This window comes from Pimephales promelas, chromosome 25 (genome assembly GCF_988280905.1).
Source record: "Pimephales promelas chromosome 25, fPimPro1.hap1.1, whole genome shotgun sequence".
Classification (NCBI taxonomy): domain Eukaryota; kingdom Metazoa; phylum Chordata; class Actinopteri; order Cypriniformes; family Leuciscidae; genus Pimephales; species Pimephales promelas.
Window position 1 is genome coordinate 1,983,705 of NC_142793.1, and position 23,796 is coordinate 2,007,500.

General features: G+C 39.2%; 1 protein-coding gene across 1 annotated transcript in view; it reads left to right on the forward strand.

Moving 5' to 3' along the window:
* Nucleotides 1-23,796, forward strand: part of ankrd27 (ankyrin repeat domain 27 (VPS9 domain)) — a 43,199-nt gene that overhangs the window by 7,174 nt on the left and 12,229 nt on the right. Inside the window, exons 3-20 of the mRNA XM_039656678.2 lie at nucleotides 1,984-2,094; nucleotides 2,191-2,347; nucleotides 3,227-3,381; nucleotides 3,906-3,965; nucleotides 4,042-4,095; nucleotides 4,180-4,245; nucleotides 5,469-5,545; nucleotides 5,738-5,865; nucleotides 11,966-12,047; nucleotides 14,210-14,342; nucleotides 16,481-16,561; nucleotides 16,721-16,845; nucleotides 18,229-18,311; nucleotides 18,422-18,537; nucleotides 19,763-19,855; nucleotides 19,966-20,163; nucleotides 21,750-21,809; nucleotides 23,152-23,271. Of these exons, the coding sequence (XP_039512612.2) occupies nucleotides 1,984-2,094; nucleotides 2,191-2,347; nucleotides 3,227-3,381; nucleotides 3,906-3,965; nucleotides 4,042-4,095; nucleotides 4,180-4,245; nucleotides 5,469-5,545; nucleotides 5,738-5,865; nucleotides 11,966-12,047; nucleotides 14,210-14,342; nucleotides 16,481-16,561; nucleotides 16,721-16,845; nucleotides 18,229-18,311; nucleotides 18,422-18,537; nucleotides 19,763-19,855; nucleotides 19,966-20,163; nucleotides 21,750-21,809; nucleotides 23,152-23,271 (1,899 nt within the window). The remainder of the gene's footprint in view (nucleotides 1-1,983; nucleotides 2,095-2,190; nucleotides 2,348-3,226; nucleotides 3,382-3,905; nucleotides 3,966-4,041; nucleotides 4,096-4,179; nucleotides 4,246-5,468; nucleotides 5,546-5,737; nucleotides 5,866-11,965; nucleotides 12,048-14,209; nucleotides 14,343-16,480; nucleotides 16,562-16,720; nucleotides 16,846-18,228; nucleotides 18,312-18,421; nucleotides 18,538-19,762; nucleotides 19,856-19,965; nucleotides 20,164-21,749; nucleotides 21,810-23,151; nucleotides 23,272-23,796) is intronic.

A 23,796-nucleotide genomic window follows, 5' to 3' on the forward strand; every position in this document is an offset into this window, starting at 1 on the left:
AGCTCGTCTCTGATTTCATTTGGCCTGCAGCCTCATGCTTGTGACCAGATCAGTTCAATCTGTTCAGTAATCAAGAAATTAAAATTTAAGTTTTTTTTGGTCTTTTAAGATGAATATGTTAGCCTTACTGTTATCTATAAGCTAGTGTGCTCCAAAACATTCACATTTAGAAGATATAAGAGATCAAAACGTATAGTCTCGCACTTCCGCCAATATGGGTCAGTGATTTTGATGACATCACTCTGCATTTCATGCTTTCATGCTTGTGTTCACTTTTTGCTGATAATTGACTCACCCCCATGTCATCCAAGATGTCCACGTCTTTCTTTCTTCAGTCGAAAAGAAATGAAGGTTTTTGATGAAAACATTCCACGATTTTCTCCATATAATGGACTTCAATGGGAACCAAACGGTTCAAGGTCCGAAAGACACTTTCAGTACAAACTGTTCAAAGGGCTTTAAACGACACCAGACGATGAATAAGGGTCTTATCAAGCGAAACGATCGCTCATTTAATAAATAAATAACAAAGTTTAAGTTTTATAAGCTCAAATGCTCGCCTTGCTCTGTTCTGTGACGCGCGTTCGTGACTCTCCTGTTCGAACTCGTTTATCAAAATGAACGAATCTTTTTCTGAATCAATTCGTTCATTTCATTCGTTGAATGAACCAAGTGACACGAAAAAAGATTTGTTCATTTTGATAAACGAGTTTGAACAGGAGAGTCACGAACGCTCATTTGGACCTTGAACCGTTTGGTCCCCATTGAAGTCCATTATATGGAGAAAATCCTGGAATGTTTTCATCAAAAACTTTAATTTCTTTTCGACTGAAGAAAGAAAGACATGGACGTCTTGGATGACATGGGGGTGAGTAAATTATCAGCAAAAGTTTTTTTTTTTTTTTTTTAAAGTGAACTACTCCTTTAAGCTCTTATTATTCATTTAATTCAGCGAAAAACGTACTCAACACATATTGGAAACCGGTATGCAAAAATACAAACTCATTTCTGGGATTTAGTACTCGTTCCTGTTATGCTCTCTGTGATAATACTTCCAAACAAAGCCGAAAGTTGGATCAGCCATTGTGTACAAAGTAACAAGTAACAAACACGGACAAACTGAGTGACGCAGTCGTTGGACTGAATATCGACAGACCAACCAGAGCCGAGGATGGGAGCTGACGGCTGTATAATACTGTGTAATTGAAGTTTCTGTGTTGCCTGACAGCCATCGGATTTCCATTTGGATTCCATTCTATCAGAGTATGAGCCCGATTAACCCATAGGTGGCGCTACAGCAACCAAAGTTCCTCCGCAAAGTTCCGTGAGGATCGAATTATAGGTGGCCAATGAGTGGTGTTTTACTGCCCGCTGCTGTTTAAATTATTTTTGTTTTCACAATACTCAACTATAATTCATAGTATAACTTTATCAATTCAATCTTTTAACATTTGCAACCACATTTAGTAAAAAATGACTAATCCTGAAGTTGAAAATGAGTGTGTGAACTAAACTGTAGTAAATCATATTTTAACACGGTAAATTATGATAAATCATATCGGAACATGGTTAATTATGTAATATCACACTGAAATGTAGTATATCATGATAAATCATGCCTGCTACATACAACTTAATGTCTTTTGATGCTTTTGTGCTTAAATGCCTTAAAGATCTGAACTGCTTGAACACCGATAAATGCTGCTTGCAGCTTTAATATTTTGGTTGAAACAGTGGGAAAAAAAAACACTATTATCCACATTTTACATAATTTTTTCCCCTTGTGTTGTCCTTTATCCATGAGACTTTCTTTAATGAACTCAACAGAATCATATGGTGACAATATCAATCTCAAAGAGAACAAAACACACCGTAGTCCATTCGACGTGTGTGCTGTTTTTCAAGGCTCCTGAAGTCGTAGTGAAGCTTGTTATGAGTTTGTCTGTGCTTGATCAATTCAAACCCTACAAACCTCTTGTGTAGATCCTGGTACCGTGCTGTGGAAGTTTACCGACGGGCTCTTTTACCGCAGCCCAGTTTGACGAGTACGTGCTTCAGCCGACTGAACAGGGTTACCAGACGCTCGATGGAAAGGTATGTAAAATCCCACATGTGTGTAACAACCCCGTGTGTATCGTTTCAGGAAGCTGACTGGAACTGAACATGTTTTGAATGTGGCGTATCTTTCAGGAAGTGTCTATAGACAATAACCAGGTCCGTCTGGGAGCAGGGTTTCCCAATCCCACTTCTGTGCCCATCCTGTTTGAGGAGACTTTCTACAATGAGAAGGAGCAGGCCTACAGCATACTGTGCATCACAAGACCCTTCGACTCTGACCACAGCCCTGGTAATTGTTTGTTAGAGGTTCTAGCTAAAGGCGCTTTAGTGTAATATTAGTGTAATAATGCACACAGAGATCACTTACAAACCAAGCAGATTGAAATCAATAATGCAGTGAATTTGCCTCAAACATATATCCAAATGCACAAAATGAAATCTGTGTGGAATATTTTGCTGAAAGTCCAAATTAATATTTAGATCACTATATTGTACCCGCTGAATTGTGACCAAACCTCTGTAGTCAATAGTTGAATCACCAGAATTACATTTTTAAAAGCGTTTTCCTGTTGTATAGCTTGAATGTAACTCGACACCCTTGCCTCATTTAGTATGCGTGGTTCTATGAATATGCAAATGAGCCCCGCCTCCACTCACTCACTGGTTGACGATCTCACGTTGATCTGATTGGTTACAAGGTGGTTTGTGACGTCAGAAACACCAGCGATTTCACACCGTGTGTTTGGTTCACTGCAGTTTTAAGGAGGAAATACTCAGCAATGCTGTCCACTTATGCTTTAAGGCAAAGCAATCATATTTAAAACACCACATAGACACATAAACAACATTTAAAAGCTGGATTTTCACCAGAGGGGGGCTTTAACACTTCATCCTAACTGCGATGTTGTTGTCAGGCGATTAAATTGCAGCTAAACAGAAGAAAAACAGTGCAAATATGAAATCCATGCTATTGATAAAACGCCTCGACATGCAACGACTGATTTGGACAAAGAATATAGATTAACATTTATAGGTTTAGTGATTTATTGCTCGACACCTTGTCGGAACGAACCCGGTTAAGGCAAACTGAAATGTAAATGGATCGTTTGCTGGACTGATTCGTTCTGTTTGATTGCATGAGTTTGCTGATTTGTTTTATCTTTCGCAGAGGAGCTGAGTGCTGTTTCTGCGCTGTACTGTCTGAAGAACATCGAGGAAGTAAGGGAATTCTTGGGCCGCCATGCTGAGAAACTGGACAAGTTTGTGGCCACCTTCTGTCAGTCCTACAAAGAACAAGAGAGGAGGGGCCTACGACATCACATAGTGAGACGAACACAGATTTACATTTGCAGATGCTTATTCTGTGCATTTTAAGCACTTTTTTTTGTTGTTGATCAAAAGTGTGCTATTACTTTAATTGAGCGTCAGCAGCGCGGCAAAAATAGACTCTCCGCCGAAACCCCCGCTTCAGTGCTGCTCACGCGACGCTCCTTCTTGACGCTCTCGCGGTGTGAACACACTCATTGATTAAAAATACGGCTGTAAAGATATGAAGTCTGTCGGGAAAACGAGAGCTTGTCGATGCAGTTCCAACTCCTGATCGGAGGCTATTTAGTTTATACGTAGAGTTGCGTTTCAACTCAGTTTAATGGAACAATGCAAAAATATGATCTTGTGCACTACTAAATAAATAGTAGTAATTAGTGAAAACTAGGCTTAGTTGTAACTTACTCACAGCTGATGCTACCAGCCCCTGGTTCCTCAATAAAGTAACAATATCATGTGTTTAACTTCAGTCCTTTTTACATCTCACTATTTATTGTTCATTTTGTCACCCAATCCTTTAGGACTCTGTAAATACCCTTTACACAAAATGTCTTCAGTGGCTGTTGAGGGACTCTCATCTGGTAAGCTGTTTAAGATCGGATCCCTCTAATACGGACTTTCTTGTGGTGCTGATTGGATAAAATGTCTTGATTTCAGAGGCTTTTGGCGAGACAGGAGATACAGATGACTCTGCTCAAACAAGCAGTGGAGGTCAGGGAAAAACCTACTTGTTCTCTTTTAAACTTGTAACCTTGATTTAATCATTAATTTGTATTTGCTTTTCTCCATTTTCAGATGTACATCCATCATGGCATCCATGATCTACTCTTTAGTTATGTTGGGACTCTTGAAGCAAGTCGGGTACTGATAAACCATACCATGCATTAGCTCACTTTCACCTTTGTTTGTTGCAGGGAGTAAAATTTCAACTTTGATTTCAGTAATTCAGAATATTTTTTCTTCTTTCACTGTGCAGATTTATATGCTTTATATTGTCATTTTTTTTAACTAGCAGATATCACCATGAAACTTTCCCAGTTGATTAAATACATTAGGATGAGAAAAAAATATATTACAAGTTTTCTGTAATTTAATGTTTAAATATGCAAATGAGGCATTATCTAATTAAATATGCACTAATTTGCATGTATTTAAACGAAATCTGAGTATTGGATAAAGCCAGGTTCAGAATTCTCATTGTGTTCACATATTAGATGAGAAAAAAATACAGAGGGATTTATGGATAACTACTTTTGTCATCCTGTAAATCTGAATATACTGCCAATTGCCTTAAAAAATTATTTGCGCCATGTTTTTTGGAGTAAAACGTTATATAAATCAGGCTAGGAATAATATATTTACAAATCCCTCTGTAAATGTCTTCATAATATAACTAGGTACAAGACTGTAAAGTTTGGTGTATATAGGTGCTACTGAAGTGGACATTTCGGACTTGGAGAATGACAAAAAAGTTTCTTTAAAGATTTAGCATCAACCAATGAGATCGCGCATTTAGAGTTAAATCCCCCCTTTTACTTTAACGATTGGTTGCTGATAAAAAGGAAATGACCATATTTGGATCTGACAGTGTTGTACAGGAGAAAGAGAGCTTTCTAACGGTGTGTGTGATGACGGTGCAGATCGCTGAGCGGCAGGATGATTTATAACGACAACTTTTGAAGAATTTATGAGAAATCTACAGACGCAAACAGACAAAGTGTAGTAAAATAAAGACCTAAATGTGTATTTCGGACTTTTTGTTCACCACAAGTCTGAAAGAAGAATTGTTATTGAAGACAAATATCCAAAAATCTCAAAATTGACCAGTGAAAAACAAAAACAAAAAAAAAAACAATGTTTTTTTCCTGCCGTGTCTCGCCTTAAAAAAATATTATACATTTTATAAAATATTATATATTATATATATGTTTTAATGCTCTGTCTGTCATCTCAGAGCTGGCTGGTTTGTCTTTTATTGAATGGAGAATATTAAAAGTAAAAATACTTCCAGAAACATGGCCGCTGTAACAGTTGGTCGTCACTGTAGCAATAGTTATTGCATTAATTTATATTTGTCTTGACAGGATGCAGCTTTCAACAAAACGACGCGATCCTTACAGGAACTGCAGCAGAAAGACCTCGGTGTAAAGTCAGAATTCAGGTGAACTGTTCTCTGCCTAGATGTCTTTTTCTTAACCGTCTAAGCCAAATTACTATAGTTTGATATTATGTGGGATCAGACAGCTGAAAATCCCATAGAGTAACATTTAAGGAAGCATCTGCCATAGAGACATGAACATGTTAACTGTTGTTGTGAATTATTCAGTGATCATATGTCTCTTCTCTCTCGTAGTATAAATATTCTTCGGGCTAAGAGGGAATTGAGTCAGCTGAACGTCTGTACGTCTCCCCTGCAGAAACTGCTCTGCATAAGGAAAGTTATTTTAACCATCATGCAGGCGACCAGACGCCGAGATACAGGTGCGGTGACCACAAACGTTACTTTCTATCAAAATACTCTGTATTTTCTTCATGGTATTACCATGGTACTTTTGCTATATTTAGGAGTGAATACCATGTGTGTGTTTGTGTGTGCGTGCGTGTGAAGATTTGTCTAAATTTCCTCTTGTAAACAGTTCTCGTTCTGCATGGCTCTGATAACCGGATTAGCCGGTGTACGCTCATTCACGAACAGTCAGTCCTGTGTTTTACCTCAGACCTTAGTTTTCATGCAGAAACACTTCCAGTGTGTGTGAACTAGAGGAATGCCATCCTAATGTCTGTTTGTCAAACAGCTTGTTTAGTAATTTTCCCCAATTTTGCCACAACATGGCACTGAAGGCAGACAGAACAACAGGCACAGGATGTTCTTTCCATTTTTATACATGCGTTCAAAGCTTCTTTTCTTCAGGAAATAGATTTTCTAACATTTTGGTCAATTATGATAAATAGTTAGATTTATTTAACTATCACATGTCCCTGCCCTGCTTTTTTGAGCATTTCCTCCTCTTAAAAATAAATGCAAAGTCACAACAGTCGTCTATATTGCAACATTGGTAACCTGGCTAAAAGGATAAAATCAGATTAAACTGGTATTATTGACCGATGGCAAACACTTCGGATGGCGAAACTCATCAAACACTTGATGAGTGAAATGGCGAAAACACTTTGGATGGCGAAACTCATCAAACACTTGATGAGTGAAATGGCGAAAACACTTCGGCTGGCAAAACTCATCGAAAACACTTGAGTGAAATGGCGAAATGGCGAAAACACTTCGGATGGCGAAACTCATCAAACACTTGATGAGTGAAATGGCGAAAACACTTCGGATGGCGAAACTCATCGAAAACACTTGAGTGAAATGGCGAAAAACACTTCGGATGGCGAAACTCATCGAAAACACTTGAGTGAAATGGCAAAATGGCGAAAACACTTCGGATGGCGAAACTCATCGAAAACACTTGCGTGAAATGGCGAAAAACACTTCGGATGGCAAATCTAATCGAAAACACTTGATGAGTGAAATGGTGAAATGGCGAAAACACTACGGATGGCGAAACTCATCGAAAACACTTGAGTGAAATGGCGAAAACACCTCGGATGGCGAAACTCATCGAAAACACTTGATGAGTGAAATGGCGAAATGGTGAAAACACTACGGATGGCGAAACTCATCGAAAACACTTGAGTGAAATGGCGAAAACACCTCGGATGGCGAAACTCATCGAAAACACTTGATGAGTGAAATGGCGAAATGGTGAAAACACCACGGATGGCGAAACTCATCGAAAACACTTGACGAGTGAAATGGCGAAAACACTTCGGCTGGCAAAACTCATCGAAAACACTTGAGCGAAATGGCGAAAACACTTCGGATGGCGAAACTCATCAAACACTTGATGAGTGAAATGGCGAAAACACTTCGGATGGCGAAACTCATCGAAAACACTTGAGTGAAATGGCGAAAAACACTTCGGATGGCGAAACTCATCGAAAACACTTGAGTGAAATGGCAAAATGGCGAAAACACTTCGGATGGCGAAACTCATCGAAAACACTTACGTGAAATGGCGAAAAACACTTCGGATGGCAAATCTAATCGAAAACACTTGATGAGTGAAATGGTGAAATGGCGAAAACACTACGGATGGCGAAACTCATCGAAAACACTTGAGTGAAATGGCGAAAACACCTCGGATGGCGAAACTCATCGAAAACACTTGAGGGAAATGGCGAAAACACCTCGGATGGCGAAACTCATCGAAAACACTTGATGAGTGAAATGGCGAAATGGTGAAAACACCACGGATGGCGAAACTCATCGAAAACACTTGACGAGTGAAATGGCGAAAACATTTCGGATGGCGAAACTCATCGAAAACACTTGATGAGTGAAATGGCAAAATGGCGAAAACACTTCGGATGGCGAAACTCATCGAAAACACTTGCGTAAAATGGCGAAAAACACTTCGGATGGCAAATCTAATCGAAAACACTTGATGAGTGAAATGGTGAAATGGCGAAAACACTACGGATGGCGAAACTCATCGAAAACACTTGAGTGAAATGGCGAAAACACCTCGGATGGCGAAACTCATCGAAAACACTTGATGAGTGAAATGGCGAAATGGTGAAAACACTACGGATGGCGAAACTCATCGAAAACACTTGAGTGAAATGGCGAAAACACCTCGGATGGCGAAACTCATCGAAAACACTTGATGAGTGAAATGGCGAAATGGTGAAAACACCACGGATGGCGAAACTCATCGAAAACACTTGACGAGTGAAATGATGAGTGACACTCATCAAACACTTGATGAGTGAAATGGCGAAAACACTTCGGCTGGCAAAACTCATCGAAAACACTTGAGCGAAATGGCGAAAACACTTCGGATGGCGAAACTCATCAAACACTTGATGAGTGAAATGGCGAAAACACTTCGGATGGCGAAACTCATCGAAAACACTTGAGTGAAATGGCGAAAAACACTTCGGATGGCGAAACTCATCGAAAACACTTGAGTGAAATGGCAAAATGGCGAAAACACTTCGGATGGCGAAACTCATCGAAAACACTTACGTGAAATGGCGAAAAACACTTCGGATGGCAAATCTAATCGAAAACACTTGATGAGTGAAATGGTGAAATGGCGAAAACACTACGGATGGCGAAACTCATCGAAAACACTTGAGTGAAATGGCGAAAACACCTCGGATGGCGAAACTCATCGAAAACACTTGAGGGAAATGGCGAAAACACCTCGGATGGCGAAACTCATCGAAAACATTTGATGAGTGAAATGGCGAAATGGTGAAAACACCACGGATGGCGAAACTCATCGAAAACACTTGACGAGTGAAATGGCGAAAACATTTCGGATGGCGAAACTCATCGAAAACACTTGATGAGTGAAATGGTGAAATGGCGAAAACACTACGGATGGCGAAACTCATCGAAAACACTTGAGTGAAATGGCGAAAACACCTCGGATGGCGAAACTCATCGAAAACACTTGATGAGTGAAATGGCGAAATGGTGAAAACACTACGGATGGCGAAACTCATCGAAAACACTTGAGTGAAATGGCGAAAACACCTCGGATGGCGAAACTCATCGAAAACACTTGATGAGTGAAATGGCGAAATGGTGAAAACACCACGGATGGCGAAACTCATCGAAAACACTTGACGAGTGAAATGGCGAAAACATTTCGGATGGCGAAACTCATCGAAAACACTTGATGAGTGAAATGGTGAAATGTCGAAAACACTTCGGATGGCGAAACTCATCGAAAACACTTGAGTGAAATGGCGAAAACTCCTCGGATGGCGAAACTCATCAAACACTTGATGAGTGAAATGGCGAAAAACACTTCGGATGGCGAAACTCATCGAAAACACTTGAGTGAAATGGCAAAATGGCGAAAACACTTCGGATGGCGAAACTCATCGAAAACACTTACGTGAAATGGCGAAAAACACTTCGGATGGCAAATCTAATCGAAAACACTTGATGAGTGAAATGGTGAAATGGCGAAAACACTACGGATGGCGAAACTCATCGAAAACACTTGAGTGAAATGGCGAAAACACCTCGGATGGCGAAACTCATCGAAAACACTTGATGAGTGAAATGGCGAAATGGTGAAAACACCACGGATGGCGAAACTCATCGAAAACACTTGACGAGTGAAATGGCGAAAACATTTCGGATGGCGAAACTCATCGAAAACACTTGATGAGTGAAATGGTGAAATGGCGAAAACACTTCGGATGGCGAAACTCATCGAAAACACTTGACGAGTGAAATGGCGAAAACACTTCGGATGGCGAAACTCATCAAACACTTGATGAGTGAAATGGCGAAAACACTTCGGATGGCGAAACTCATCGAAAACACTTGATGAGTGAAATGGCGAAATGGTGAAAACACTACGGATGGCGAAACTCATCAAACACTTGATGAGTGAAATGGCGAAATGGTGAAAACACTTCGGATGGCGAAACTCATCAAACACTTGATGAGTGAAATGGCGAAAACACTACGGATGGCGAAACTCATCGAAAACACTTGAGTGAAATGGCGAAAACACCTCGGATGGCGAAACTCATCGAAAACACTTGATGAGTGAAATGGCGAAATGGTGAAAACACCACGGATGGCGAAACTCATCGAAAACACTTGACGAGTGAAATGGCGAAAACATTTCGGATGGCGAAACTCATCGAAAACACTTGATGAGTGAAATGGTGAAATGGCGAAAACACTTCGGATGGCGAAACTCATCAAACACTTGATGAGTGAAATGGCGAAAACTCCTCGGATGGCGAAACTCATCAAACACTTGATGAGTGAAATGGCGAAAACACTTCGGATGGCGAAACTCATCAAACACTTGAGTGAAATGGCGAAAACACTTCGGATGGCGAAACTCATCAAACACTTGATGAGTGAAATGGCGAAAACACTTCGGATGGCGAAACTCATCAAACACTTGAGTGAAATGGCGAAAACTCCTCGGATGGCGAAACTCATCAAACACTTGATGAGTGAAATGGCGAAAACACTTCGGATGGCGAAACTCATCAAACACTTGAGTGAAATGGCGAAAACACTTCGGATGGCGAAACTCATCAAACACTTGATGAGTGAAATGGCGAAAACACTTCGGATGGCGAAACTCATCAAACACTTGATGAGTGAAATGGCGAAAACACTTCGGATGGCGAAACTCATCGAAAACACTTGATGAGTGAAATGGCGAAATGGTGAAAACACTACGGATGGCGAAACTTATCGAAAACACTTGAGTGAAATGGCGAAAACACCTCGGATGGCGAAACTCATCGAAAACACTTGATGAGTGAAATGGCGAAATGGTGAAAACACCACGGATGGCGAAACTCATCGAAAACACTTGACGAGTGAAATGGCGAAAACATTTCGGATGGCGAAACTCATCGAAAACACTTGATGAGTGAAATGGTGAAATGGCGAAAACACTTCGGATGGCGAAACTCATCGAAAACACTTGAGTGAAATGGCGAAAACACTTCGGATGGCGAAACTCATCGAAAACACTTGAGTGAAATGGCGAAAACTCCTCGGATGGCGAAACTCATCGAAAACACTTGAGTGAAATGGCGAAAACACTTCGGATGGCGAAACTCATCAAACACTTGAGTGAAATGGCGAAAACACTTCGGATGGCGAAACTCATCAAACACTTGATGAGTGAAATGGCGAAAACACTTCGGATGGCGAAACTCATCAAACACTTGATGAGTGAAATGGCGAAAACACCTCGGATGGCGAAACTCATCAAACACTTGATGAGTGAAATGGCGAAAACACTTCGGATGGCGAAACTCATCAAACACTTGATGAGTGAAATGGCGAAAACACTTCGGATGGCGAAACTCATCAAACACTTGATGAGTGAAATGGCGAAAACACCTCGGATGGCGAAACTCATCAAACACTTGATGAGTGAAATGGCGAAAACACTTCGGATGGCGAAACTCATCAAACACTTGATGAGTGAAATGGCGAAAACACTTCGGATGGCGAAACTCATCAAACACTTGATGAGTGAAATGGCAAAAACACTTCGGATGGCGAAACTCATCAAACACTTGATGAGTGAAATGGCGAAAACACTTCGGATGGCGAAAACACTTGTCAAAATAGATCACACTCATTGACTAGGCCTTGAGCTGCAAGTAACAAAAAATAGGATTAATTCAATAAAACAGACACAAATGAAATAAACAGTGCTTTAAGTTTATTTTTTAGATGCAGGTCTATTTAGTAAATAGTATTATTGAAATTGAATAAATTGTATATTTCAATCACAATTTATGGTTAGGATAAAGTTAATCCTCTGGGGTCGACAAACGAGCCAGCGCATTTTGCTGGATTTTTTCACATAGCGACAAAATATCAACATAAATATATGCCTACAGAGAGCGCGCCATTGACATCAACTTGGCAAAACTCATCAGTTGTGTGTGTGTGTTGTGTGTGTGTGTGTGTCAGAAGGGTTGTGCTGACCTGATTGTGTTTCTCTTTCAGCGGTGAGCATTGAGGCCATGTGTGCCGATGATCTTCTGTCGGTTATTCTCTATTTGCTGATCAAAACTGAAATCCCGAACTGGTGAGTGTTGTGTTCTGTGTATCGTTGTCTCAGGGAAAGGGATTGTATTGTTAAAGGCACACTATGTAAGATTTTTAAAGATTTTCCAAAAACCATTAGAACATTGTTATATATTTGGTGATTTGCGGACTTGCATCATCCCAAATGTTTCTAAGGATGTTTAAATCCAGAGAAATAAACCGGTTTAACCAGAACACGGATGGTGTTAATGACATCATACCCGCGTTCCCCTCGATTTCTGTTTTTATTTTGTAGAAACCATGGAAACACTAAAGACGCTTTAATATATCAGGTGTTTTATTAGACAGGTGAGCAAATGTTTGGATGTATTCATGGACCGAAAATGAATGGTTGTTATACAGCTCAACACAGTTAGTCTTTTTGTTTTAAACTGCGTTTTCTTGATTTACCGCGAGTATCATGTTTACCATGCTTAATATCATCTAGCTCACCGCAGTGTGCAACACGTGTCTCACATAGTAGCCGCCAAGGGAACGCAAAGAGTAGCATCATAGCAACTTTCATCACACTCAAAACTATCTACATAATAAAAGTTCCACTGCTCTTGAGCCGCATGTCGCGCTCGTCTCTCATTAGCAATCGCTCCAGCACCTCGTTCCGCTCCAACGGCTTTCACTACGTTTAGGCGATACACGGCAGGCAAAAACGTTGATTTTTTATATGCAGTGATCAGTTTTGAGATTTTGGGCTAGTTTACTCCTTCAAAATGTGTTCTTTCAAGCTGCTACGAAGAAAACGTTGAAAATATACATTAAGATGTTTATTACATATTTGTTTACTTACACCAGTAAATTTCTCCCGAATTTTCCAAGTTAGCATTCCACTACGTCGCGCTACGCTCCGTCTGTTTTCTGAAGTCTGTCATGACCGGTATCGTTGGAAAGCTCTGAATCTCGTGCACAACGCTGTGTAACCCAAATATGGGCATTTCCTTTTTATCAGTAATTGTGAATGTCCAAAGAGTGATTTCCAGCTAATGACAAAATCTCATTGGCTACTGCTGGTTTCTGCTAACGTGATTCGCTCAGACGCATCACATGGTGTACTCTGGCAATGTTAATTCATTGAGTTACTGCGGTTGTAGGCCTTATATGCCTGCCATGTTATTAAATAATCAGTTTTCATGAACTTGAAATATTATATATTATTATTTCTAAGGGCCTGAGCATTTATTCTGTTTTTGAGAAATTATTTCCAGTAGATACTTAAATCTTTTAATGGCTTTTTCTCAAAATGATTTTTTTTTTGTCATTCTCCAGTGCAAATATCTCAGCCTATGTAGCATATATGTACACCAAACTCTCCAGTTATACACTTAGCAGTGTTCTGAAGATATTTTCAGAGGGATTTGTTAATAAATTATTCCTGGCCTGATTTATGTGACATTTTAGTCAAAAACAAAGTCAAAATCGATTTGTTAAGGCTATGTACAGTACTGTATATTTAGATTTCCTAGGTAATGAAAGCATATATCCTGAATTTTTGTTTGTGTGTGTGTAAACAAAATGAAAAAAAGAATGTTGCACCTGGCTTTATCATATGTTCAGATCTATCTACCGAAAATATATGCAAAATTGCACATATTTAATGAGATAATGCATAATTTGCATAATTAAACATACAAATTTCAAAAACTTATAATTTTTTTTTTATATACTTGTGTAAGTAATCAACTGAGGAAGTTTCATGGTGACGTATTTTATTTAAAAATGTAACCCTATTCATCTGTTAGTGTCTCACCTTAATTAATGTTTGAGACATCAACTCCCATGATTCCCCCGAATCAAGGCGTCATCAAACTACTCCTTTATTTTGAATAAGTGACCTCTAGTGGTGAAGAATTACATAGTGTGCCTTTAAATTCTCAAGTCACCTTCATTTATATAGCGCTATTAACAATATAGATTGTTTCAAAGCAGCTTTACAGAGATTGTTTTGGCTTTACAGCAGCCAGAATAAAGTTATTGTCCAGCTAAAGTTAGTTTTGATTGATTGATTCACTTCCATTGCAAAGATCATTAGTTATTAGCTTAGGGGCCGCTTACACGACACCGTTCCGACAGAATTAAGAATGTCTTCAGCAATCTGTTGATTGCATTAATTATATATGCAGAATTTTGATAATCTGACTTTTTCTTCAGGATGGCGAATCTGAGTTATATAAAGAACTTCCGCTTCCGTAACTCCAGTAAGGATGATCTGAGCTACTATCTGAGCTCGTTCGAGGCTGCTGTGGAGTACATCCGCCAGGGGAACCTCACCCAGAGCCCTCTGGTGAGAGCAGGCATGGTGCTCCAGACTGTCCACTAATGGTTCGGTGTCTAAATATGACGATCACCCAACATTTGTTAAAACATCTCCTCTGAACATCAATTTTGGTTACTACTGTATATCTCCAAATGAGGGATGCACCGAATGTTCGTTAACCGAATAAGTAAATAGACTGAATACATTTTTCCGAACAATGACGTTTTTAATGACGCGATTCAGAACCAGATCAGAACCCCTGCCTGTACTGTATCGCAACTGTACTTGATCAATGATATAAATATATATATATATTAGGGCTGTCAGTTTAACGCGTTATTAACGGCGTTAACGCAAACCCATTTTAACGGCGTTAATTTTTTTATCGCGCAATTTACGGCCTTTTTGTCCTTGCAAACTTTGTAGTTTTTTCACATGCTTTTGCAACAGGACGCGGCTTGCGTCATGATCCATTTGGGCGTCTCGCGCTCATCATCCACTCAAAGCCGGCTCACAAGCCCAAACGTGTGTTTGCGGCGTGCCTGTTGTTTTGTTTACGGTAGATCCGCTTGCGCTTTGGTCAAAGAAGCAACAAAACGTCCTCGCGCGGCGCAAGCCATTGAAATGAAAGGGTTTCAGAGCGCAGCGCGAGGACGTTTTGTGCCGCACACACTCGTTTTGGCTTGCGATCCGGCCGAATAGTAACGTTACTTTTGAGTGGATGACGAGCGCGAGACGCCGAAATGGATGCCCTAAAATTCTGAATGGAAAGTTTACTTTTAAAAAGTTGCCATATTGTCCCATCGACAAGACCAAGTGATCTGTGTGTTTTGTCGTTGTGAACTGAGCGGTCATCATCGCAGCACGTCCAGTCTGAAACACCACTTGATGATGGCCAAGCAAACACACACACACACACACACACACACACAGATGATGCGAATTCTCCACCCCCTCGTCAATATCAGGACCGTCAGTATTTCTTTAACCCTTTTATTGATAGACAGTGTTACATAGTGTGAGAGATTATTTATAGGCTATATGTTAGTGTGAAATTGAACACTATTCCAATGTTATTTTCAATAATAATTTTTCCACTTTTCCATGTTGATAAGATCATTAAAATGAGAAAAAAATATTGTAACAAAAAGAAATCAAGAGACATTTAGAATAGATAAAAATGTGTGATTAATCGCGAGTTAACTATGACATTAATGCGATTAATCGCGATTAAATATTTTAATCGTTTGACAGCACTAATATATATATATATATATATATATTACTAATTTATTTATAGAAATTACATGGAATTACATGGAAATTTATAGAAGTTATATTGTGCTTTTTTTGTATATCTGCTGGAATCTTAAGAAAATGTTCAGTGTTAAATATTTTTAAAATTTGATTTCTGTTATTTTTTTATTTAATTTTTTTTCTGAAAAGCAAGACAAAATAGTAAAAAAATTTTTTTTTTACTATTTAATTAATGCATTGATGAAAACATTGTCAAAAATGGAAAAAATGTGAAACACCATGTCCTACCTTTGGACAAGCGTTTCAATATTATTCGGCTTCAGCCAAGAATATTTTCATTTCGGTGCATCCCTACTCCAAATACATCTATACCGAATCGAATTGACTCAAGATCTGAAATAAATTGAAGATTGTGAATCTAAATCGAATCCTGTAATGTCAGTACCCAGCCCTTAGGCCTTTAGTTGTTTTTGCTGATATTGAACTTGATGTCAAACATTATGCAATGCCGATGTATCATAAGTGTTGAAAATCAAGCAAAAACAACTTCATATGCATGTTATCATGAAATGTTGTTATCGTGTTGTTAAATCTTGTTAAATAGCATTCGTCGTATTTGTATTAGTATTATTATAAGTCAAATCTCCATAAAGATTTTGGTCGTATCGCCAACTCTAAATGCAAGCGAATGGCAGCGCATTTACTTAATTTAAATAGCAAGATTAAACTATATTTAATTTAATTATTTATTTATTTTTTATACGAGTAATTTGTTTAACACTGCACAGTTTGAACCTAAAAAAGACACCAGACCCAGTATTTGACCCGATTGTGAAAAGCACCCCATGTTTCTTTAAAGAAGGACACTTAATCCCAGAATAATGAGGCAATGTCTTGACGGTCCACAGGGGTCCGGAGATAGACTGTCCTTCAGACAGAAGGTGGACCTGCTGTCCCAGAATGCAACACCTACAGATCAGCTCTTTGAGGTGAGTGACTTATTTTCGGTTGGCTCAAGAACAGGAAGTAAAATTTTATGCTAGTTTAGATGCACAAGACAAGTGTCTCAAATAGTTTTTTTGATTAAACATATGATTTATGGTCACATTAGAAGTTGATACTAAGTGTGTATGTGTGTGTATGGACAGTACATTGTGAGCGGAAATGAGGTCGAGGTTCAGCGTTTGCTGAGCGAAAGCGAGAGTGAGGAGGACGGGAAGAAGTTATGCCACCCGCTGTGTTCCTGTGACGCCTGTGACCTCCACATCTCAGGGTCAGGACTGACAGGCTATCATCCACACCGCAAATGCACAGAAGCTGTTGAAGTGATCCGAAATTTTGCATTAATGCCTTTTATACACAATTACCTGATCTTGAAGGTCTAATGCCTGGTTCAGATTACACGATTTTAGCCCGATTTTGGCACGATCCATTTGACGTAGGGTGTCGTGGGGATTCGTAAACAACAACGGGCGTCGAGACGCAAGATTCGATCGTATTATCTCGTATAGTGGGCGGCGACCTACGTCGCGTCTGCGATGCTTCACGACAAACAGACTAGCATGTTTAATTTGTTTAACGGTCGCCCACGACGGCTCCGGCACATGTATGAGGTTGACCAATAGGAGCACAGGAGCTTTTCCGTACACAACTTTCAAAAATGGCGAAACAAAAGAGAGGCGATGGTGCTAACGTTAAAACTAAAAGTAAAAATATATAAGAAAACAATATTTGACCTCAAGTTCTCTTTGGAGGATTGACAGCCCATACTGTCCTCTTCCAGCAAATTTAATTTAAATTTAGAAAAATATTTTTCTTTCTTTTTTTTACTTTTTTTCTAAAACACAGGACAGCCAATACAACACTCACCGCTTCATCCATTGTTTGTTTACGTTCGTTTCCGGAAGTCACTCGCGACTAGTTTCGGCTTCTCGATAAAGACGGCACGCGATGACTGGGCAGGAAGCAACATGTAGTATGACGTGTCTTGTCCACGACACAACAAGATTTTAGGAGTCAAAATGGCGTAATCTGACTATCGTAACAGACAAAAAAAATCATCGTGTAATCTGAACCAGGCATAAGAGGCCCTTTATACGACAACTAAATACTAAAAACTTATTTTATGCGTTTCGGACGTTCATTTACACAACATTGGCCTTTTGGGGGCCTGAAGAACAAACTTTTAAAAACGCGTTTCGAAGTGTAAACTTTTGAAAATAATACTGAATTTGTGAAAATGGTGACGTCACATGCACATGCTTATTGCGAGTTCAGTCTATAGATGCATAGTTTTTCATTACATGACGCATCAGCATTGTCCTGAACATCATATAAGCATTGGTTTCATGTGTCACTGAACTGAAGAAAGGCACTAAACCGTCACATCCTTTTGATTTTCCCAGCAGTCCTTCACACAAAAATCAGTCTACAGGCTTTCATAGAAGTTTTTTTTGTTTTTTTGTTAGTACTTATAAAAAGTGATTAATACATACACATTCTTACATATAGCGCCTTTAACACTACAATCTCTATCACAGCTCTTTAATTTTGAGACTGTAATAACAATATGTTGGACTGATGACCAACACAAGTGATGATGTCCTTTCCCTAATTAAAGGTTAAAGCATTGCTTTGCTTGTCTTTCTTGGTTCAGGAGATTAAACGACCCGTCCATAGTCACTCCGTTCTCTCGGGATGACCGAGGCTATACTCCTCTACATGTTGCTGCTATTTGTGGTGAGGTTTGTTTTAGATTTTCTCATGAGAGATTTCGTTGTGGTATTCTTGAATCATGAATCTGTAGATTTCACTCAGAGTTGGCCAATAAACGTTGTGCTTGTGCGCAGGTCAGTCGCTGCTGATCGATCTGCTGGTGTCAAAGGGAGCTGTGGTGAACGCCACCGACTACCATGCCCTCACGCCGCTACACTTCTCCTGCCAGAAGGGCTACCAGGGAGTCACGGTCAGACCCCAACATGCCTTGTGTCAATAACTATCTTGTAACTGTATGGTTAGTTTTTAGCATGTTAGATTTTAATACATTTCAATTGACATTTATTTGTTTAGCACTTTTCACCATACATGTTGTTTCAAAGCAGCTTTACAGAAAATGCTACATTACAGTTCAGAGTGGTCTGTTAGAGGTGATTGTGTCCAAGTTATGTATTTCAGAAATGTACAAATACAAATCACACAGTTGGCTAATAATGTATTAATTTAAAGCAGAAACAATGAACTCAGTAAAGTACTGAATCCATGTTTGTAGAGCCAGACCGATATTATCGGCCGATATTAGTCATTTTCCAAACCAACTGTATCGGCAGTTATGATGGTCGATAAATGAATATTTCAAAAATAAAATAAAAACAGACGAAACACGCTTGAACCATGTCATGAGTGTTGGAGTTGTATAGTTTGTCCACCAGAGGGCGCTCTACACCGTCCCTGTTGGCAACACTCGTTGAGTTGGTCACGAGTCATACGTTGCTTGAATAACAATTAAAAGAACATCCCCATCTTAACTCAAATAAGCAGGACAAAATGTGACTATCATGTCCAGTTTTGCTGCTGTTAAATAAGCCGAGAGTGAAGAATTAGCTAGTAATAGTTATGTTATGTTACGTTGTTTCAGTGTAGTCGACTGACTGTCCTTTTAACTTTTGACAATGTGACTGAAGTATTTCTTTAATAGCGCGTGACAGTTATAGCAATGAGACGTATCATCTCTCCTCGGCCTGTTATATTGAAAATTTATGTTTTACAATTTGCAGTATGACGTAATCCATTGCTAAATTATGGCTCATCGTTGACTAGCTAACCATAAAGCTAGCGAATACCACTATTATCAGTCTGTTCTGTTGTGTTTAAAATGCATTATCATATTATTTTAGTTAAAACTCGTAAATAACTACAAATAACTCATGTTAGGGAAATCTGTTGATGTTTAGTTGCGCGTTTCTGAAATAAAAAAATACCGGCCGATATATCGGAATATCGGATTTTAAAACCAACAAATATTTGTATCGGTATCGGCCTTCAAAATCCATTATCGGTCGGGCTCTAGTTAGGAAATCGGTTAGCATTGGTGCATGTTGATTCAGAGTGTGTTTTAACTCTCAGCTCTTCATAATCATGAAACTCCTGTCCCTTATCTGTTGTTTGGTTGCTCTCCACGCTGGCTGTTGTAGCTGCTGCTCTTGGATTATAAGGCAAACACAGATGCTCAGGATAACAGCGGGAACACTCCTCTACACCTGGCCTGCATGTACGGACACGAAGATGTAAGACAGTACACCGTAGTTTTACTTTCATCATTACATTAACTACATTTGTGAATGTCTAGTGTTAAAACTGATGGTGTGTGTATTCTTGATGTAAATGTGTGTGTCAGTGTGTGAAGGCGCTGGTGTACTTCGACCTGCACTCCTGTCGCCTGAACGTTCAGAACGATAAGGGAGACACGCCGCTCCACATCGCCGCGCGCTGGGGTTACGAGGGCATCATGGAAGTGCTCCTGGAGAACGGAGCATCGACGCTCATCCATAACAAGGCCAAGGAGACTCCGTTACACTGCGCCCTCAACTCCAAGGTTAGATGTGCGTGCAGTCTAGACCAGCACTGCGCTCCACTCCACTTCCCCTCGGGGGAGGCCCCGCCGCCATTTTATAGACGAATCCGGCGACACTACCGGAAGTAAGCGGGCGCCATTACTGAGCTGTTGCTGGGTAGCGTTGCGCCATTGCCTCCTATTGTTTTAGTTGCAACTTGCGTCCACTGGAATAAACAGCCCGCGATTTACGACTGTCACTAACGTTACAACGTTAGCCCTTGTATAATGTCGAGTGGGTAAACAGTTTCCGTTATAAATTGTTTCAATGGTGGCAGTAAAATTTCAATTTTGAAGAGAAAACATTGTGAATACCCCGGGTCGACTGCCCCTGTATGGTGCCGTACGGTTTACAGATTTCCTGGGCGAGTACAAGACGTGGACATTCGCGTATAATAACAATTATTTAATGACATAAGTAAAAAAAATATAATAAATATGTGATATAGTGATCAGCAAAATCTCCTCTCTTGCTATTTTTTCTATTAAATTAACATGCTATGGTCATTAAATGGCTAAATGTAACGTTATGTGACATAATTGTTCTCCCGCTGTTATATTGACCTCTTTCCATGGTTTAAAAACACTAATTGGTCGATATTATGTATACTTTCTAGCTGTATCGTTACCTTACCCTTGCCTGTTGCAATGTGAAAATGAGATAAATAATGGACACAAATGAAAAACATGAATTTGTTTATTTGATTTCATTCATTTATTTATTTCTTGTTGCCAAATGGACAGATCTTTTTATAGTTTCCTCGTTAGCAAACGTTAGCCTAGCTAGCTTGCCAAGCTATTTTCATAAATAACGTTAATCTGTAAGATCGTTTGTACCTTCATCTGTGACTGGAGGCCACTGCAGTCACAGATCAAACCAACAAGTCATTCTGCCTGGCTGTAGCTGTCATCGAGGGTGAGTTCGCGTTATCACCGAGGTTTGTTTACATACCGGTGCATATGTCTATATGCCTGTGTAACAGCTCAGTAATGGCGTCGCCACAAGATGGCAGCCTACACAGAACGCTCGTCGGATTCGTCTATAGTGCCTTCCACTGTGTGACGTGGACAAGTGAAGTTTATATGGACAGACCCTCGATTGATATACAAACCCAATTCCATAAAAGTTGGGACACTGTACAAATTGTGAATAAAAACAGAATGCAATGATGTGGAAGTTTCAAATTTCAATATTATATTTAGAATACAACATAGATGACATATCAAATGTTTAAACTGAGAAAATGCATAATTTGAAGGGAAAAATAAGTTGATTTTAAATTTCATGGCATCAACACATCTCAAAAAAAGTTGGCCACTGTATTAAACACATTTTTAGGAAAATGTGAGTAAAAAAAAAAGAGTAAATAATATATCGACTCCATAGCGGATTCAGGTGATCAAGGGCTTCAACACATTGGGCACACATGCATTGCAAGCAATTACGCACATCTGAGTGAACGAGACTGGGGAAAACTAGCGAGGGAAAAGGACTGGAACGCAGCCCAGCGGTGTCCAGCTGTATTATTTTCAGAATAATTTCGTAAACTAAGTTATCTGTGTTGCAGATTCTGTCTCTGTTGGAGCGCAAACACAGTGACTCCAGTAAAAGGGAAAGTGGATTTGAGGTGAGCTTAGATTTCAAACTGATGTGTTGTAAAGTTGGATCTTGTCAGTTGGATGTGTTTCTCTTAACCAAGCGTTCACAAACTTTTTAGTTTTTTCAGCCGAACCCCATAAGGGTCAAATATTTAATCGAAGTCCCCCCCCCCCACCCAGATTTAAAGCATTTCAATCATTTAATGACACGTTCACATATTCACTTTATAGCAGACTCAGACATCTCTTTAGTTGCGATTGTATCTCAGTTTCACATTCACACTGGTGTCAAACTGAAATTAAGCAAAAATAATAAATATTATTATTACTATTGTAATATTGTTTTGTCTAATTATAAAATGTAAGACAGAAATATATTGCTGATGTAAATTTTACTGTAAATTTGTAAAATAAAAATTATATAATTAATTGCAGCCCTCAATCGACTTGTACTTAATAATAAAAAAGGTTTCCTTCATCTCAGTGGAATAAGATTTTGTGACTTTTCATACATTATCTATCTATACACACACAAAAACTAGGCTTGATTCGGTTGATCTGAAGGTATGTAAAAAAAAAAAAAAATGTTTACAATTCTGGTCTTCGGGATCAATATGACCCCACATTGAAATGAATGGGAAATGTGAAAAAAAAAACTAAATATATTTTCTTCATGTGTCAAAAAAAAAAAATAATAATAATTTTTTTTATAAAATCTGATAAAAATTTCATAAATAAATCTGAAAGTTTTTACACAGAAATGAAGGAGTAGTACTAGAGCATAAATGCAATGTATCATAAAAAAAAATTATATTTCATATATGCAAGCTAACGGTGTAGTTGAGGAATGGTGTGGTATATGGATACAAAAGTACTTTATATCTCCAAAAACACAGCATTAATGAATAGATGAGAAGTAAACAAAACAAATTATATATTATTTGTATGATTAAAAATGTACATTTTTTGTACAATTACTCAATCAATTTTTGGGGTCGTATAGACCCCGAAACCCAGAAGTGTAAACAGGAAACAAAGGACCATTTGCAGGTTAAGTTACAGTCGTATTATTTATGTCTGGTTGAATGCTGGAATGCTAATTATCGTCCAGACTTATTTATTAAAATTTTGCATTCAATGTAATTCTTAGCGTTGCGTCACTGCCCCCACAAACCCCTCTGGGAAACCCATCCTCGACATTTCGCCACTCATCCGTGTCTCAACCGATGAAGCCATCCTGACAAGTTTCAAAATGTCTTGAGCAACAGAGAAACACGTTCAGTCGACTGAAATTACTCTACAGAATCTTTACAGAGAAAGTGTTTCAGCATCAGTCCTGTCGATCTAACCGTCCTCTCTCTCTCTCTCTAGTCTCCGAGTCGCTCTCCTCCACCGTCTGATTGCAGCAGTAGACGCTCATCCATGTCCAGCTCTTCATCATTGAGTGTCGAGGCCCCAGCGCCCGAGACCGAACGCACCCGACACAAAGAGGTACTGGCAGCGCCATCTGGAGGACAGATCTCAGCATTACACTTCATCATTCATGAATGAGCACACTCCATCTGATACTTCTTAGTGGTCACCATAACATTTCATGGAAACGTGACAAAATTGAAATGAACATACTCATACTTAACATACTTAACAAAAACAGAGAAAAATGTGTCATCAGTGTCTGTGAAATATGTAAATCAGCCAGTTTTGCTTTAATGAAGGGATGCAAAAATTGATTATATTCAACAAACGTGTAATATTCTAGTGCACCGTATGACCTCCATAAGTTTAAATATACAGCTAAGACCGCCTTGTCATGTTCAGGGAATAAGGAGAAGGGAGAAGTGAACGTCACTGTGGGAATTTTGTTCTCATGAGTCCAGAAATGTGCATCTAAATGAGCCGCGGGAAAGACTAAATGAGTGTGTTGTGCTTCGGCTGCAGTAGTTCAGTAGATGTTGTTTGAAGCTATGAATCTTAAAGGGTGTTTTAATGACACAAATATCAAGTTCAGTTTTATTT